The sequence below is a fragment of the Sphaeramia orbicularis genome, chromosome 14 (assembly GCF_902148855.1).
Source record: "Sphaeramia orbicularis chromosome 14, fSphaOr1.1, whole genome shotgun sequence".
NCBI lineage: Eukaryota > Metazoa > Chordata > Actinopteri > Kurtiformes > Apogonidae > Sphaeramia > Sphaeramia orbicularis.
The window spans coordinates 28,357,561-28,375,232 of record NC_043970.1 but is presented as its reverse complement, the minus strand read 5'-3'; the positions used below and the strand labels follow the sequence as shown (position 1 = coordinate 28,375,232).

Below are 17,672 nucleotides of genomic sequence, written 5' to 3'. Positions count from 1 at the left end.
TTTTTAAGCATTTAAAATAACGATCAAGAAGAAGCCTGTTTTAGATTGTCCTGAATGTTTATAGTGTTCCATTATTAGTAAAGGTAGAATTAAAGGGTATTTTTATTGATGAGAGGGAAAAAAGACCTGTAAATTCTGCTTAAATGCACTTATTTTATTCTATATATACTGTAGCTTTTTTGATTTTTGATTTGTCTTTATTTTTGATTTTGCACTTCGTTTTTTTTTTTGCTTGTGTGCTTTTGTACTTTGCTGCTGTAAACCTGGAATTTCCTCTTGTGCTACTAATATCTTCTCTTCTCTTTTCTTCTCTTCTCTTTTCTGTGTTTAATAAATTTATAATTTAATATATTCAACATTTTAAAATATGTACCCTATGTTTTGAATAACACATATTCCCACTGCCATCAGATTGTTCAACACATTAGTCAACAGCAGATAGAGACTGAAAAGAACACAGACTGAATATTCCATTAGTATTTCATTGATTTTTTTGTTAATTCCGCCAAGGAGGTTAGGTTTTTGCCAGCGTTGGTTTGTCTGTCTGTCTGTCTGTCTGTCCGTCTGTCCATGTGCAAGACAACTCAAAAAGTTATGGATGGATTTGGTTGAAAATTTCAGGAAATGTTGATACTGGCACAAGGAACAAATGATTAAAGTTTGGTGGTGATCGGGGAGAGGGGACCCTGGGGGGGCCCACTGATCTGCCTTGGCGGAGGTCTGCGCTCTCCAAGTGCTTCTACTTTTAATTATTTAATTATTTGTTTGATTATAGTTTTTTAATATAGTTCTTTACATATGAAATCCCACAGTGCAAGTTATTCTCTTTCTGTATAGTATAAACACTGATTTATCAGAAGTGTCTCTCTTTTTAAAATGTCTGAAATGTCAGCAAAATAATACCGTGAAAAAATTGTCAAAGAAGTTTATTTCTGCATAAATTTACTCTCCTTTTCAGTAACAGTTTAATGGTCGGAAAAAAGTTTGGGAAACACTGTTGTAGATTACAGCATCTCCAAAAGAACAACAAAACAACGCCTTAATAATTTAGCATAATGAGTTTTTATTATACAAAAGTTGTTTTTTATTATCATTTGCAGGTTTAGAGAACATAGTTACGCTGACAGTCATTTATTATGGTCAAAGAATGAAAGCATGACATGACACAATAATCCTTTCCAACACATAAAATGTAATCTGTCATACAAAACTCTAAAGGGATTAATGGGAAGAGGAAAGAGCTACATGAGTAAATTCCAAGTCAAATGTGTCTGGGTCATTATTGCTTGAGTTCAACACATGTACATAGACCTTTTATCACATTAAAGAACTCCTTCTCGACTCCTCAAAGCTCAAAGACAGAGTGACAGTTCCACTGCCAAAGCTCACCCTTGGCATGTGCTTTCCTGAGGTCGGGTCACAGTCGTTGCCGTTGGTCTTGAGGCTGATGGATGAGGAGGGCGTAGAGGCCGAAGACCCACCGATGCTGTTCGACTTCTTCCTTGAAACTGTGCCATGTTTTAGTGTAGCTTTGGCAGCTACTTTGAAGGCGTGGGCTGCAGTCCTGCATCTGACTTCCTCGATGGTGTTTCTGGAGGGTTTGAAGAGGATGATGTAGACCTTATTGAAGAAAATGCAGGCCAGTAGCCCAAAGCTGGAGGCCAGAATAGCAATGACTTCCACCGCTGACACGAACTTGCCATAAGTGCTGAAGTATGCAGGGATGAAAGAGATCCAAACAATGAAGAATATGAGCATGCTGAAGGTGATGAACTTGGCCTCTGTGAAGTTTTCTGGAAGTTTCCGTGATTTAAATGCAAAGAAGAAACATATAGCAGCTAAGAGGCATGTATAACCAATGAGAAAACCAAGAGCCATCACAGAGCCCTCATTACAGGTGATGAAAATAATTTCATCTATGTCATGATTCCTGTAGCTGGAAGGAGGCGCGTTGTAAAGCCACACCACACATATCATCACCTGGACAAACGTGAACAGAAACACCAACAGAAACTGTAGGTTTAATCCCCACCATTTACGATGGAGACTCGTGGGGATCTTTGCCTCAAAAACCAACAGCACTCTGTTAGTTTTCACCAGGATGCAGGAGATGCAGAGAACAAAACTGATCCCAAAGGCAGGTTGGCGTAAACGACACATCCAGTCCTGCGGTTCACCGATAAAGATGAGACTGCTGGAGAAGCAGCACATCAGAGAGAAAAGGAGGACGTAGGACAGTTCTCGGTTTGTAGCCTTTACTATTGGAGTATTGCGAAATTTGACAAAGACTCCCATGACAAAGGCTGTGAAGATGACACCCAGTACTGCACATATGGCCAAAGCAATCCCAAATGGCTCCGTCCATGACAGAAACTCAATTTCTTTCAGGAAACAGAATGTATGGTTTCCAGTCGACCAGGAGTTATTCGGGCACTTGGTGCAAACACTGGCATCTATTTGAATAAAAAGAGAAAAAAAAGTGCATTTCCAACATTAGTAATATTTACCAATAATGGATCACTTTTAATAGGAATGATTACACTATGATATGAAACAATACTAAACAAATAGATCTAGCTATAAAATGTAGAAAATACTTAGTCAGTATTCCATATAGTGTAAATTGCGTAGAAGTATAATTTATTGTACGTGTAAACTACAGGAATTTGCTGAAACCTGACCTGATGGGTAACATACTTCATTTAAAAGTAGCATTAGCAGATATGACACTAGATTGTAAACTTTTCTATTCCATACCTTTGTGATTACTGTACTCTCCATCTGAGCACTCGGTGCATTCAAAGCAGCATGTGGGCATGCTGTCGATGATCCCCTTCCTTGTGCCAGGTTCACAGTCTTCACTGCAGTTTGAGAATGGCACCTGGTGTGGCATATCGTATACAATATATGGAGAAGGTGTACAAAAAAAGAGCAGAAAACTGTTAATGCCTTTGCTCTTACATAAAAAACAAACAATTAACAGATTTTCATGATCATGCTGCCACTGTAGTGATTATTTTTGTACTGAATTTGGTTTGTCCATTCTGGATTTGCTTGTTAAGTGGATATTGACTTGGATTTACACTCATTACACTTTTTTTAAGATGTCTATACACTAAAGAAAACATAATAATGAATTACAAACTAGTTTTAATATATCTGTGGGGAATATCACATGTTAAGATGACAATGAATCAGAAGATACTTAGACAAAGGCCATTGTACTTTTTCATCACATTTTGGAAATAAGGCTCTGATTAACTGTAATAATGTGCTTGCCTAATTTTCAACAGACCCTGAAGTTGAAGAAAGTTTTACTCATTGTTTTAATGCCTGTGAATACCACACATTTGGAAAATAAGGCTCAATGTGAACAAAGACCAAAGCACATTAATGTTAAAATCTCTACAAACAGACTGGGTGAAGTACCTCAGCACTGTAGCCATTCCACAAAATCTTTGTCTTGTCAATGAACAGTTTGGCTCCTCTTTTACTATGCATATTGTAGTATCCGACCTCCTCAAACAGCACAGAGCTGTCTTCAGCAGATCTCTGCCAGTTTATGATAGTGTAGTTTGCAGCCAAGTCTGCATTTTCAGCAAAGTTTATCTTTATCCCCATACTGTTGGTGTAATTCAAATGTCTGAGCTGTTTCAGGACCTGTGAAGCACAAGTGCACTTTGAGATGATTCATAGATTGATCAATGGAGTACATGACTAAGAATTGAACTGCTTTGATTGTTTTGGGTGAATGAATAGTATTTTACCTGCCATGCTTCCATCTTCTTTATATCTGCACAAGTATTGTTGGCAAAAAGTCCACGTCCAGGCGTACAAGTGAGTATGTCCTGCAGTGCCTGTGCAATGGCGTAAACTGCCACATATACATTGTAGGAGATCCGAAGGTGAGTGTAGTCCAAGTATGGAGTCTCCACACTTGTAATATCTTCCTCACCAGTACACAAAGGCCTGAAACTAGTGCTGCCATTCTCACTTTCTGAGAGTCTGGGGCTGTCCTCCAGATAACAGTTGAACGTTTCTTCCCAGAATTCCCTAACAAACTCATTGTGACTGTCTTTTTTTGGTTGGACATGTTGTAAAAACTCTTTAAAGCCGGGTATGCTCCCCGCCTTCAGAGCAAAGCCAATAGTCCCTACCACAACATCAAGATACTCTTGTTTAGCAATAAGAGACGAGCTCGCCCAAGCTTCACTAGCTAACCAGATTCGGTCTGTGATGTTTCGCCTCACCATCTCTTTGATTAGAGGCTCAATGTCTGGGCCGCTGGCGAACACAACAATTACTTTAGCTGTCGAGTTCTCAATCCTATCAGCCAGAGCTCTGATTTCATGCTCTTCAAAGTACTGAGAGATAAGTTCATTCAAATGAATGCAGATGTCTCGCTCTTCCATTTCCTTTTCAAACTTCTCAATCCCTGGTCGTCCATAATCGTCATCTGAGGCCACAGCAATGACCCAGTTCCATTCAAAGTGTTCGATGATGTCTGCCATGGCTGTGGCCTGGTACTCATCTGTAGGAATGGTTCTCATAAAGGACTTGTACTGATTCTTGTTACTCAGTAAGCGACTAGAAGAAGCATAGCTGATCTGAAACACAGAGGATTTCAAGCAATGTGTTGGTGAATTTTGCATCCTCTTTGCAGACACTAATCCTTGTTTATGATGCAGGGCTTTTTCATTGTACTAATTAAAAAAAAAAACATGTTTCCTATAAAAGGTGACGGCCAATGTTAACGGTGTAAATGTTAAAGTGCATGTGCCATTTGCTATGTAACAACAATAGTGGGAGAAGTATTCAGACTCATCTCTGATGTAAAAGCAGCAACACCACATTAAAAAACTACAAGTATGTTAGAATTTGTTTTTTCTATTGTGAGACAGGTTGAATGTTATTTCTGAGTTAGATTTTAATACTGTAATTGGATTAAGGTGAGTTGTGAGTCATATTTTGCAAAGATAGAACAACCAATTACAAAATAAGTGATACTACCAGTTTATATGTGATGGATTAATTGAAAAGTAGCATTAAATGGAAATTCGTAACAAACGTCAGATAAAATCAAAATTACACCATTTGTTTGCACAAGTTAAATATTGTTTTTTCACAGTATAAATGCATCCACGGTTCAGTAACTCACCTGAGGAATATAAAAAAGCCCCAGTAGGTTTGCAACTGCTGTGGAAACTGCCGATCCAGCTGCTCCCACGACTGCAATGGTTGATGGGATGTGATCAGTACAGTTACAGAATTCATCTAAATTCAATGAGTCAATCTTGTTCTGGGCAACAAAACTTAGAGTAGCTTCCAGGGCTTTTGACACTGTGTTGCACGTGTCAAATATCCTGTAGCCCAGGGTGATGTTGGGCAGCAGACTGCTACTGTTGTTAATCTCATCAATTGCAAAAATCATGGCCTGAAGCCAGCGGAAACCACGGAAATTGAACCTGAAACAACAACACGGCATGGATTTACATGAACAGATGAGAAGTATACTTTTAGATATTACATTTTGTGTAAATGTAATCTGTCACATTTATTTTACCTGACACACTGTGTGGATTCTGGCCTGGCTGCAAGGTCTTGGTCTTTGGATGCAACACCAAAGTGTATCGGAAAAAGTCCTCCGAGCAAAATATCACCCGTCATCTGTGCTCTTTGACGAGGCCCATAGGTTGAGGTGACATAAGTAGACCCAAAGAGTATCAGATAATACAGAACAAGTCTCATTTTTTCTTGTTTTTTGATGGTGTATGTCTTTACAACTCAAGATATTTTCAGTATTTTCTTCCCTCATCAAATTGCCTGTTGTGTTGTTTTGTCTGATTCATGTTTATCCTGGTTGGAAGTTATGACTGTAGAAAGAAGACAGAAAAAAAGGATAAAAACATGCTGTACATATGTTAGACTTTAGATTAAATTAGGCTGTCTCCTGAGTATACTGCAATGTTCACATTTTATTTAGCAAAAAATAATAAGCAGTTGGGATTTTTTTTTTTTTTAATTCTCTTAAAAATCGATGATGATAAAACAAAACAAACATGCTGCACTGTCGCCAAATTGTGTGCCATTCACGAGACCCAAATGACTGAGCTCATTTTACCGTAAAAACAGAGAGGGCAACATGACCTCAGGCTAGACCTCAGACCAGTTAAACCTTTTAAGAACTGGATTTTACATGAGCTCATTTCTCTGGTATGGATGACTTGAATGTCCCTAAAAAGGCTTAAGTTAACAGAGTTGTTCTTTTGCTGTAAATATCCTTGTGAACTGAAATAGATGCAGGAAAGTGAAGTCACACTCTACTGACCCTCCTTCCTGCAAATGGCTGGTCTCACGCTGTGGCCAGTGAACCCAGTCACCATAGCAGCCGTGTGCTGCATCTGGCTAATACTGCTGGAAAAATGCTGGGGCAGAACTGTGATAATGAAGTAAGGCCTGCCATGTCATAGAAACCACTGTAGAACAGTATTAGGCAAATACCAGTGTCTGAATCGTTGTCTTTGTCTTTGTCTAAATTGTTCTTAACAGGATTATTTGGGGCCACATTTTGCATCAAGACCATTTCCAACAGAAACATCTTTGAGATAAATAACCCAAAACTACTTATTATTTTTTTGTGTGTCTAACACCAATATTCTTCTAGGAATCTTCTCCATTTGCATTAATAACATGATAACATCTGGTTTTCAAACAAAGTAAATGATCTCTTTAAACCAGAGTCGGCATAAGCAATAACATAAGCAGATTACTGAATAAATACATTCACAAAATAAACAAAATAATAATAAAAAAAAGTTGTAACTTACCGCATTAAGTCGTGAATCAGATGTAATCATCTTAAAACTTAATCTAGTTTTTCTACCTAATTTTAAGCCTTTTTTTCCAAATATCCTGGGTGCTAAATGGACTCACTGGACAATGGTGTGAGCTTCTGACCGTCCACCTGCAGATGAATCATTAACAGAGAGAAGGGTGGTCCATTTCCTTCAGCTAATGAAGCCTACTCACAGTTCACCCAAACACTGCTACCAGAAAAGAGTTGGGGAAGTAGTTTTAAGAACATCATCTGCTCTGATTGTAGTATTACAGGAATATAATAATACTCACCCACTACTTTAGTTATTCTAGTTAATCACTACAATATGAGATAAAGAGACAGGTTTGTTTTTGCTTTCATGGATGTAATTCACTGGTGTCTGTAATATAAATATACAACCAGCCTATTTTAAGGGGAATTATTGTGGCTAAATTGTCTCCATTCGGTTGTTTTTCCTGCCTGTGTTTTCATGGACTTGGCATCCCCAGATCAGGTCTCTACACAGATTTAATCTGTCTTTAAACTTTGCCAGAAATGTCCAGCATAATTCCAGGAACCCCTGGAAGCAGTGGATCGCACCATTATGTTCCTCAAACAATTAGATACCTTCTTATGCACTGATGAGCCAGTCTTCAGTCGGTTGCTGAGCAGATGTCTGCAGTGAAAACAATTACACTTTACAACATGTTGACTTATCTGTGTCCAAACTCGGCGCTGTGGGACAGCAGGTGTCTCATTCTTCTTTGTTTCATTCAGTGTCTGCACAGTTGTGAAAATAAATCCTTCCTCTTTAGCCGTTAAAGAGTTAACTCGAAAGGGAAAATTATTATACAGTGAATTCATAATGTGAAATGCAGACCTCTATATGTTAGCTATTGTTTGATCAGGTGCAAAATGAGCTTGAGAGTGTTGAGGAACGATTGAAGACACTGCCCTCATGTGGAGGATGTGCCAAACAATCCAATAAAATTGCACAAAAAATACAAAAAACCAAGGCATTCTTTTATATTTTTAAAAATGCCTTTATTAATTTTGGCATGTCTCAATGGACCTCACTGAGCCCCAACGCATTTCAGCCTGCTAGCCTTCATCCCCCCTTCATCCCCCCTGATGAAGGCCATTAGGCTGAAACACGTTGGGGCTCAGTGAGGTCCATTGAGACATGCCAAAATTAATGAAGGCATTTTTAAAAATATAAAAGAATGCCTTGGTTTTTTGAATTTTTTGTGCACTGACAGTCCCTTCACCAAAGAGCACCTCTTTCACCATTTTTCAGTACTATTTTTCATTACTGCCTGGAGGTCCATGAAGCGTTCCTCTTTGATGTTTGTTCAATCCAACAAAAAGATCAAGATTCAAGATTTAATTGGAGTATTTCTGTCAAAATGTTTGACAGGAGTTATGTTTTATACTTGGACCTTCTCCATCTTCTTTGACGTGAATGTGGAAAAAAAGAAGGAAAACTTTCTTTATTTTTTATTCTTTATTTGTACAATTACACCTCTATTATAGTACTCCCAGATACAAGTACTCAACAACAAAATGCAGTTTGGTGTCACATCTGAAGTGAAAATGGTAACAGGACACAAAAGTAGTACAAATAAAGAAAAGTTTGATAGATAACACCAATCCCAAATATTGTGTTGGGATAATGTGTAAATAAAAACAAAATGTGATCATTTGCAAACTTAACAAACTCATATTTGATTACAAATAGAACATAGAAGATATATTATAAATGTAACCTGAACAGTTTTAAATTTGACGTAGTAATGTGTCTATAAAAAGTTGGGACAGGGCCATATTTACCACTATGTAGAATCTCTGCTTCCTTTAACAACAGTCCGTAAACATTTAGGTATCAAGGAGACCATTTGCTAAAGTTTTGAGAAAAGAATGTTTTCCTATTCCTGTCTGATATATGATTGAAGCTGCTCACGAGTCCTTGGTTTTCTTTGCCATATTTTTCATTTCATAATGTGGCAAATGTTGTCAATCGCTGAAAAGTCTGGACTGCAGGTAGACCAAGTAATTCAGCGCCTGGACTCTTCTAATCTAAAGACATGCTGTTGTGAGAGATACCATATGTGTTCTAGCAATGACTTCCTGAAATATGCAAAACATTCTCTGAAAAACAGGAGCATACGTCACTCTAAAACCTGTCTATCCTTTCAGCATTGATGGTGGCTTTTGAGATATGTAAGCTGCCCATGCCATAGATACTAATGCACCTTCACTGACTGACCACTGATGATCCCACTCCTCTTTAGTATGGAGGATACGGTGTTCATGGTTTACCAGAAGAATTAAACATTTCAGTTTGTCTGACCTCGGATCAATTTTCAACTCTGCCTCAGTCCATTTTAAATGAGCTTTGACCCAGACGAGATGGTGGTGTTTGTGGATCATGTTCACATATTTCCTCCTCTTGATGATAGACCTTTAACCTGTATTTGTGGACAGCTCGGTGAACTATGTTTCCAGACAGTGATATCTGGAAATGTTCCTGAGCCCATGAAATGATTTCCATCATAGAGTTATGCCTGATTTTAATGCAGTGCTGCCTGAGGACCTGAAGATCATGGGCATCCAATATTGATGTGTCCACAGCACACAGAAATTTCCCCACATTCTGTTGATTATATTATATGTTTTAGATGGTGAAATATTCAAAGTCTTTGCAATTTTACTTTGAAGAACATTATTTTGGAATTGTTCCACAATTTGTAGATAGTGTTTTTTGCAGACTGGCAACCCTCTGCCTATTTTTACTCCTGAGAGACTCTGTTTCTTAGGGATATTATTTTAATACCCTGTCATGTTATTGACCTGTTGTCATTTCACCCAAATAGTTGCAAACTGTTCCTCTGGCTGTTTACTTTCAATGCCACTTACTTTTCTAGTTAGTCTAGTCTTTAAACATTTGATATGTTTTTGGGTTTTTTTTTATGTTGTATTATGAATAAAATAGGGGTATATGAAATTTCAAAATCATCGCATTCTATTTTTGTTTACATTTTGCACAACATGCATTCAGGAAATGGGGTAACATAAATATATAAATATAAATGTCTACATAACTATTTAAATACATATTAGACATCTCAGGCCAGGAGACCAGTTGTTTTCAGCCAAACAGAAAACAAAGAATGACACTGGAAAAATATGTGTGAAAAAGGTTTCAAATGAAACAGGATGAATGGGTCCACCTACATGTTCATTTCACAGAAGTCTCAAGGTCAATTTCTTCTGTCTGAAACTTGTATTATTATAGAACCTGCCAATGGAGCTGTTATCAGAAGAGAAAAACACAGAGTATGTCTGGATAGATTCAAGTTTGAAGGCTAACTAAATGAAACTGAAAATGCACATTTTGTATGTTTAGCCACTTTATCACTGATTGAATGAGTTTGATTGATTTAATCAATGTGTCAGCATGCTTCAGGAAAGAATACTGAAAATACAGAAAGAACACTGATGGTCAAGGTCAGTTTAGTTGTCTTCATGGGTCAGACCACAACTGACCCATCAAGGAAAAAATTTTTAAATTCCTCAGAAAATAGCAACGTATGAATCAGAAGCATTTTTCTTTATTCATTTGAAAAATGAAAAGGACTCGTCTATGAGAAATAAGCCTCAAGATTTTCTATTTGTCCTGCATTTCTCACATTCAGTGTTTCATACATGTCTTTATAAAAATCACATAGTTTTGTCCAGCACCCCCTCCAACAAATCATTTGGATCCCCGCTTTTTCAGAAATGACACATACCTCTGAAATGTAACATAATGTGTAAAAAATGTTGAGCTGAGAAGACTTCACAGTGAATGGATTTATCCTCACAAATAGTGTGGTCGGACACGGATCAAAACACGCTTGGACACACTGCAGTATTCAGCTACACAGGTATGACTGTGGTTCTGTATCTACTAATAATAATGGAAGTAGTTGAATGGACCGAAAATTCTTTGTTTACAAATTTGTGAAACCTATCTTAATACTTAAGACTTTATTTTGTTTGTACATATTATACCATTGCTGCACTTTAGGGTTATTTGTGAATGAGACAGGAGTATGTGTAGTTTTTAGATACTAGCTCTGAAGCACTTATTTTAGATATTGTTAATAATTTGACAATAAAAACATCTGCTAAGATTAGATAAATTCCGTTATGTTGACAGTATCCTTTGATGGTATATTCTGTTTTCCTTTTTTATATGTATCTGTTAATGTTGCTTTATCTTAAACAATCATTCCAATAAATATATATCTTTATTAACAGGATGTCTGGTGCAATGATAGTGTCATTCCTTCAGAGCCTTTCGCGTAGGAAGCCTCTGGAGCCTGAGGGTGAGGTGTCTAACTTCAAGCGGTGCCTGACCACCCTGGACCTGGTGGCTCTGGGGGTGGGCAGCACACTTGGAGCCGGAGTTTACGTTCTGTCTGGAGAAGTGGCCAGAGCCGTGGCTGGGCCGAGTATCATCATCTCCTTCCTGATTGCAGCTATAGCTTCCATCTTTGCAGGATTGTGCTATGCTGAATTTGGAGCTCGTGTTCCCAAAACGGGGTCTGCTTATCTCTACAGCTACGTGACTGTGGGAGAGATTTGGGCTTTTATTACTGGCTGGAACTTGCTGCTGTCTTATGTCATCGGTAAAAATAATGTCACTATGAAAACGTGTACAGTTTGTGCTGTTGAATTCTTAAGGGTCATTATAAGTTTCACTGAGTCTGTTCATGTTGTATCTTCTGCTTGGTTTATGTTCTTAAGGGACATCAAGTGTAGCCAGAGCTTGGAGTGGAACCTTTGATGACCTTATTGGAAATGTCATTGCTAACTCCCTGGGGAAACAAGCTGCAATGGATCTACCTGGACTAGCTCCCTACCCAGACTTCTTTGCAGCCGGTCTCATTATGCTCTTGGCAGGCAAGTTTATCACATGTAACATCTATGACAGTTTGGGCGTAGTCAGTGTGGCTCTACATTTGCAAATATATTTTGGATCCCAGTGCAGATCATGTGTTTCCTTTCTAGGTATTCTTGCATTTGGTGTGAAAGAGTCAGCCATCGTAAATAAGATTTTTACAGCAATCAACATCCTGGTGCTGCTGTTTGTTGTCTTCTCTGGATTCATAAAAGGGGACCTTAACAACTGGTACATTGGAAAAGATGCCATAGATGCATATGAGTATGGACTCCTCTTTTATACATATCTATATATACTGTATATTTACTGTATCAATAGAAATAAAATAAAATATTCTTTATTGATAGGATGAGCTGTCTTTAAAGGTTCAGTATGTAAGATCTTGGGGGTTTAGGAGGCTCTAATTATAGAAATATGATATTCAGAAATATACTTTCATGATCCTATAATCACCTGAAAAAAAAAACCCAAAACAAAACACTGATTTCTTCTTTATCCCCTTTTTTTAGTATTTAATGGCTGGTGGCATCCAGTGTTGACGTGCAGTAACGTCACTTACTCCAGACTTATTAAACAGACGAAACAAATACTATCTCTGTCAAGGGGCTTTTGCCTTTTTTTTGGTTGTTTTTAGCAGTCACCACTAGATGTCACTAATTATCACACACTGAACCTTTAGTAGTTGATATAGTATTGCATATGGTTTCGTATAAGTAAAAGTAATGTAAAAGTAATGATGAAAACTGATATTTCTGTTTGAATGTGGCTTAAAGTTCATACAGCATAATTTGTCAAAAATAAATCGACCAAGTAGTAACATTGCTTATTCTTTGCAGAAACCACACATCAGTCAATGTAACTACCAGCTATGGCAGTGGGGGTTTCTTTCCTTTTGGCCTTGAGGGGACGTTAGCAGGAGCAGCAACTTGTTTTTATGCATTTGTAGGATTTGACTGCATTGCCACAACAGGTAAATAAAATTAAGAGTTATCTATCATAGCTTCAATCTCTTAGAGACTGACTGAAAATGTGAAATGTAGTTTGTGCCTTCATGTTGTGCTGTAGACTCCAAAATATTAAAAATGAGTATGTTGTCATTAAAGCAGTGTATGACTTTCGTCACAATTTTTTTTTTTTTTTTTTCAAATTTGTAAACTCCAGTGATAGCCTAATTATCACTAATCCATTAGTCTTTCCATGCTTACACACCTGAATCACTTCCCTCATGGTGAACAAATTTGAAGATGACTCCATCATAAACACAGTCCGTTTGTTTACATAACAAACCGAAACGTCAGTCTGGCCTTTTTGGAAATTTTTTCGCAAAGTGCATTGTGGGAATGGTGGCCAAGCAAAAGTGGTTTGTCACAGATTCAGCAAGAAAACGCGCCAGATCACTACAACGTAAAATTCACCAGTCCACAAAGGTTGTTTTAAAGAATGAGTATAGTTGGTGGATGGAGGTAAAGGCGACATTTGGGTTCAACACTCACGATGAGACAGTGAAATTGCTGCTGTGTGGAATTCCCTTTCCCACAATGCACGTTGTGACAAAATTTGCAAAAATGCCGGGGTGACGTTTTGGTTTGTTATGTAAACAAATGGACTGTGTTTATGATGGAGTCATCTTCAAACTTGTTCACCGTGAGGGAAGTGATTCAGGTGTGTAAGCACAGAGAGACTAATAGATTAGTGATAATTAGGTTATCACTAGGGTTTTACAAATTTAAAAAAAGATGTGATGAAAGTCATATGCTGCTTTAAGCAAAGTAAACTGTGTGTTTTTCTTCAGGAGAGGAGGTCCAAAACCCCCAGAAGTCAATCCCACTTGGCATCGTGGCATCCCTCCTCATTTGCTTCCTGGCGTATTTTGGCGTGTCTGCAGCCTTGACTCTTATGATGCCGTACTATTTACTCAGTGTTCACAGCCCACTGCCTGTGGCCTTTACATACATTGGTTGGGGCCCTGCCAAGTATGCAGTGGCTGTAGGGTCCCTCTGTGCACTGTCAACAAGGTATAAAACAGTGGCCCTTTTATTTACTGAAGTAACTGCACAAACCAGCAACAAAATATGTTTATATAACCTAATATTAAGTATCTGTTTCTGGAAGCATTTAAAGAAGGTTCATGTCAATGCTTCTGTGTGAAATCTACATAAAGACATGATAAATTACCACAAAGTCACATGACAGTTTTTTTTGTTTTTTTTTTACAACAGTCTACTTGGATCGATGTTCCCGATGCCCCGTGTCCTCTTTGCAATGGCCAGAGACGGACTTCTCTTCAAACCACTCAGTAAAATGAGTGACAGACAAAGTCCTGTAATAGCGACGCTGGTTTCAGGGGCTGTAGCAGGTACGGCGTTCTCTGTATACTCTCTCTATATACAAAATTCTGTTGACCAGTGCAGATGAACACTCCCATGTGTCATTACTGATGCATATTCTTAAACTTTGAAGAAGTTTAGATTACTTCCTTGAGATATTTCTTCTGTTTCCAAAAGTTTAATACATATTCTCTAAAATCTAAAGTTATCTCAAATTAATATCAGCTGTTTTTTTTTTTTTGTTTGTTTGTCTTTGCAGCCATCATGGCGTTAGTGTTTGACCTGAAGGCGCTGGTTGACATGATGTCCATTGGAACTCTCTTTGCCTACACACTTGTTGCAATATGTATTCTCATATTAAGGTATGACTAATTAATACTCATACTAATTTAAGTTGAATTTGGCAGCATTAATAGTCTGATTATTTACAATGACAGTATATTTTGGGACTGGTATGGGTGACAAAAGTTTCCACCATGATTGAACCTAAGATCTGTAATTCAGTGGATTTAAGTAAAGGTCTGATATATTTTATAGTCAGTGGTATTCAGAAGAACTCAACTATAGTGACTTTATGAACAACAAATTCCCACAAAATGCAGAAAACATGATCATATTTTTCTCTCTGCTTTGAAAAGTTGTAGAATTATTTTACTCAAGATAATTGGCAGTGCAGTACGATTATGTTCACTGTTGATTAATCGGTCAGTTTTTTTCCTTTATTACCTGACTAATTGTTTGGTCAAAATGCAAAAATACTGAAAAATTTGTTTCTCAGTATGAAAGATGACATCCTTAATTTTCTAGATTGGTCCTCAACACAGATATATTCAGTTGACTATCATAAAAATATTGCACTATTGTTGTACCTGCTGCTGTTACTGTCATATCTGATGTTATTCTGATCCATTATTCACCTCATAACCATAACTGATTGCACTACCACTGCTATTATAAATAGACTTGCATATACACTTTATATTCTATTGTAGTCTATACACCACTTACTTATTCTTATTCTATTTTACCTCTTTTCTTTCTTTCTTTTTTTTTTTTTAAATTGCATGGCTTTTTAATCACAAGGTGAGAGAGAAATATTATCTCAATTCTCTGTATATCCTGTGCATCTGGTGAATTGACAAAATAAAAATCTTTGAAATGCACCAGAAAATTATTTAAGAAGCCGGGATCAGATAATTTTCACTTTCTGTATCAAAATAATTAACTAAAGTAATTCATTATATAGAAATAATAGAATAAGAATTAATTGGTGGTATAAAAAATAGTAGTCTACAACAGGGGTATCAAAGTCATTTTAGTTCAGGGGCCACATTCACCTCAATATGATCTCAAGTGGGCCGGACCAGTAAAATAATACCAGTGAAAAAAGTAAAATTACATTATGATAAGGTTTATATCTACATCGTTTCCTTAAAAATCCAAATAACGTGAACAACTTGAAATGTCTTAAGAAAAACAAGTGCAGTTTTAACAATATTCTGCATCAGTTTATCATTTACACATGTGCATTACAACTTACATTACAATTACAAATACACAAAACATTTAGTAACAGGTATAATAGTGATAAAATTACATTTACTTTTCTCAAGACATTTCCCATTGTTCATATTTCTTCAGGTTATTCGCATTTTTTGAAAAAGGGTAGTTTATTAATGTAACCATTTTCATGTAATTTAACTTTTTTACACTAAAACAAAGATAAAATCTGCAGTTGTCATTATTTATAGGTTATTATGACAGTATTTTTCTGGTCTGACCCAATTGAGATCTATTTGGTTTATATGTGTATGTATGGAACCTTAAATTTCATGATTTTTACACTATTGATTGTTAATATCTTCAGTGAAATTTTGCATGTCACAAATTCATCCTACAGGCCAAATTGGACCCTTTGGCGGGCCGGATTTGGCCCCCGGGCCGCACGTTTGACACCTGTGGTCTACAACTAACTGTCATTGTCAATAAATTAGTCATTAAAAATCTAATACTTCACTGCATTTACATCCACAGTTACTGCCTTACAACCGATTGTGCGATAGCCAATAATTGCAGAGGAAATTTTAATGGCTAAACTTGAATTGAAGTCATTTTACAGGTACCAACCAGAGCACGGAGAGGATTCAAGTTCCAATAAAACAGAAATGTTCACAGTTCGTGGGGTATTATGTCCTCCTCCACAAACCACCACAAGAACATCAAAAAATGTTTCTGTTTTAACGATTTTGATGAGTAGGTGATCTCTTTTTTTATCATCCTTAAATAGAATTCTTTGTGCATTAGTTTGTCCTTTGAACTTAAACTGACGCCATTTGATCCTCTCAGTCTTTTTAGCTGTATCCCTCAGCCTCTTCATTTCTTTGGCTGCTGAGTCCCTGCCAGCCTTGAAGTGGTGGAGTCTTCTCTGTGTTACTGTGAATGCATTAATACTGTTTACCATTTTTCTGATCATTTGGAGACAACCGCAGAGTACAACCAAAGCTGCTTTCATGGTATGTTTCATATATTCAGAGTGCTGACCTTTTAAAACACATACACTATACGATAACATTTCAACAGCCTCACAGTCAGGAGAAATGTTGCATAGATTTCTGTCAACTTTGAACCTCTAGAAAAAGAAATTGTGTACTTTTCTTACTTTGACTTTGTTTTTCCTCTTTCATTTGCACAGGTTCCATTTGTTCCTGCACTCCCCATTTTCAGCACCTTTGTCAATGTCTATCTTATGGTCCAGCTCGGATCAGACACATGGATCCGTTATGTTGTGTGGATGGCAGTAGGTATGTAATTAGTATCATCATATAATATACATTTTTATTTAAGCCAAATATACAAAAATATTTATAAATGTGAATGTGTTCATGAAGGAGAAATAACTTTTCTTTCAACAGGTTTAATCATCTACTTCTGTTATGGGGTTCGGCACAGTGTGCAGAAACAAAGACTTCAACGATCATGCAATCAAGTCAATATTCATAACATCACCTTAAACAGGGAGCAAAATTTGGACCCTGGACAAGATTTTAATGGATAAATAAAACAAATTATAGATTTCCTGAAAATTTTGAAGAGTAAGATTAAACAACAATACAGAAACACACAATATTAGTACCAAAGTGCCAAATACAATCTATAGTGTTTGTTTCCTGGGTTCACAGAGTTTCAGTCACAGCTGAAAATAATATGAGAAATATGTTGATTGTGTATTTGTATTATGGGAATTTACTCTATATTGCATTTTACAAGATAGGTATAAGGGTGTGGGTTTATTTGTCGTCACTCCTATTATAACTGAATTCATCTTTTATTTGTGATTAATTAATGTAACATAACTGATTTCTTACATACTTACATACTTCATACTCTGTCTTATTGTATTGTAACAATTTAATTTTGACATATACATAAAATAAAAAAAATATTCAAGCTTTTATGTCTCATGCTATTTTGGATGAAGCTGAGGTCAATACTTATGTCTGCTGTCTGTGTATCATGCTGTAAGAATCCATTTGATGTATTATTAAAGTACTTGATGTTTCCTCTTTCTCTTGTTTTGGTC

General features: G+C 36.9%; 2 protein-coding genes across 4 annotated transcripts; one reads left to right on the top strand and one right to left on the bottom strand.

Moving 5' to 3' along the window:
• Positions 1–1,317: 1,317 nt before the first annotated feature.
• On the bottom strand, positions 1,318–5,748 carry casr (calcium-sensing receptor). The gene is made up of 6 exons (XM_030155068.1): positions 5,564–5,748; positions 5,159–5,465; positions 3,768–4,607; positions 3,430–3,660; positions 2,758–2,881; positions 1,318–2,453 (listed from the first exon to the last, which is right to left on the bottom strand). The coding sequence occupies exons 1-6, from the start codon at positions 5,746–5,748 to the stop codon at positions 1,318–1,320; spliced, it is 2,823 nt and encodes a 940-aa protein (XP_030010928.1).
• A 4,027-nt stretch (positions 5,749–9,775) lies between these two features.
• On the top strand, positions 9,776–17,148 carry LOC115433591 (cationic amino acid transporter 2). Of its 3 annotated transcripts, XM_030155073.1 has the most exons (12): positions 9,776–10,743; positions 11,120–11,490; positions 11,609–11,764; positions 11,873–12,026; positions 12,602–12,735; positions 13,558–13,780; positions 13,985–14,121; positions 14,352–14,454; positions 16,212–16,345; positions 16,439–16,605; positions 16,785–16,893; positions 17,005–17,148. In XM_030155073.1, the coding sequence occupies exons 2-12, from the start codon at positions 11,121–11,123 to the stop codon at positions 17,145–17,147; spliced, it is 1,830 nt and encodes a 609-aa protein (XP_030010933.1). In that variant the 5' UTR covers positions 9,776–10,743; position 11,120; the 3' UTR covers position 17,148. The 3 variants fall into 3 exon arrangements, 2 of the variants coding, with proteins under 2 accessions (XP_030010933.1, XP_030010932.1); XM_030155072.1 differs by having other exon boundaries at positions 9,776–11,490; XR_003937387.1 differs by lacking the exon at positions 17,005–17,148 and having other exon boundaries at positions 9,776–11,490; positions 16,461–16,605.
• Positions 17,149–17,672: the final 524 nt, after the last annotated feature.

Coding starts and splice junctions, on each gene's coding strand:
- LOC115433591 (XM_030155073.1), top strand. CDS start 11,121: ATGTCTGGTGCAATGATAGTGTCATTCCTTCAGAGCCTTTCGCGTAGG. Junction 11,765..11,872: donor TCTCATTATGCTCTTGGCAG/GCAAGTTTATCA, acceptor TTTCCTTTCTAG/GTATTCTTGCATTTGGTGTG. Junction 16,894..17,004: donor TGTTGTGTGGATGGCAGTAG/GTATGTAATTAG, acceptor TTCTTTCAACAG/GTTTAATCATCTACTTCTGT.
- casr (XM_030155068.1), bottom strand. CDS start 5,748: ATGAGACTTGTTCTGTATTATCTGATACTCTTTGGGTCTACTTATGTC. Junction 5,466..5,563: donor GAATCCACACAGTGTGTCAG/GTAAAATAAATG, acceptor TTGTTGTTTCAG/GTTCAATTTCCGTGGTTTCC. Junction 2,454..2,757: donor AGAGTACAGTAATCACAAAG/GTATGGAATAGA, acceptor TTATTCAAATAG/ATGCCAGTGTTTGCACCAAG.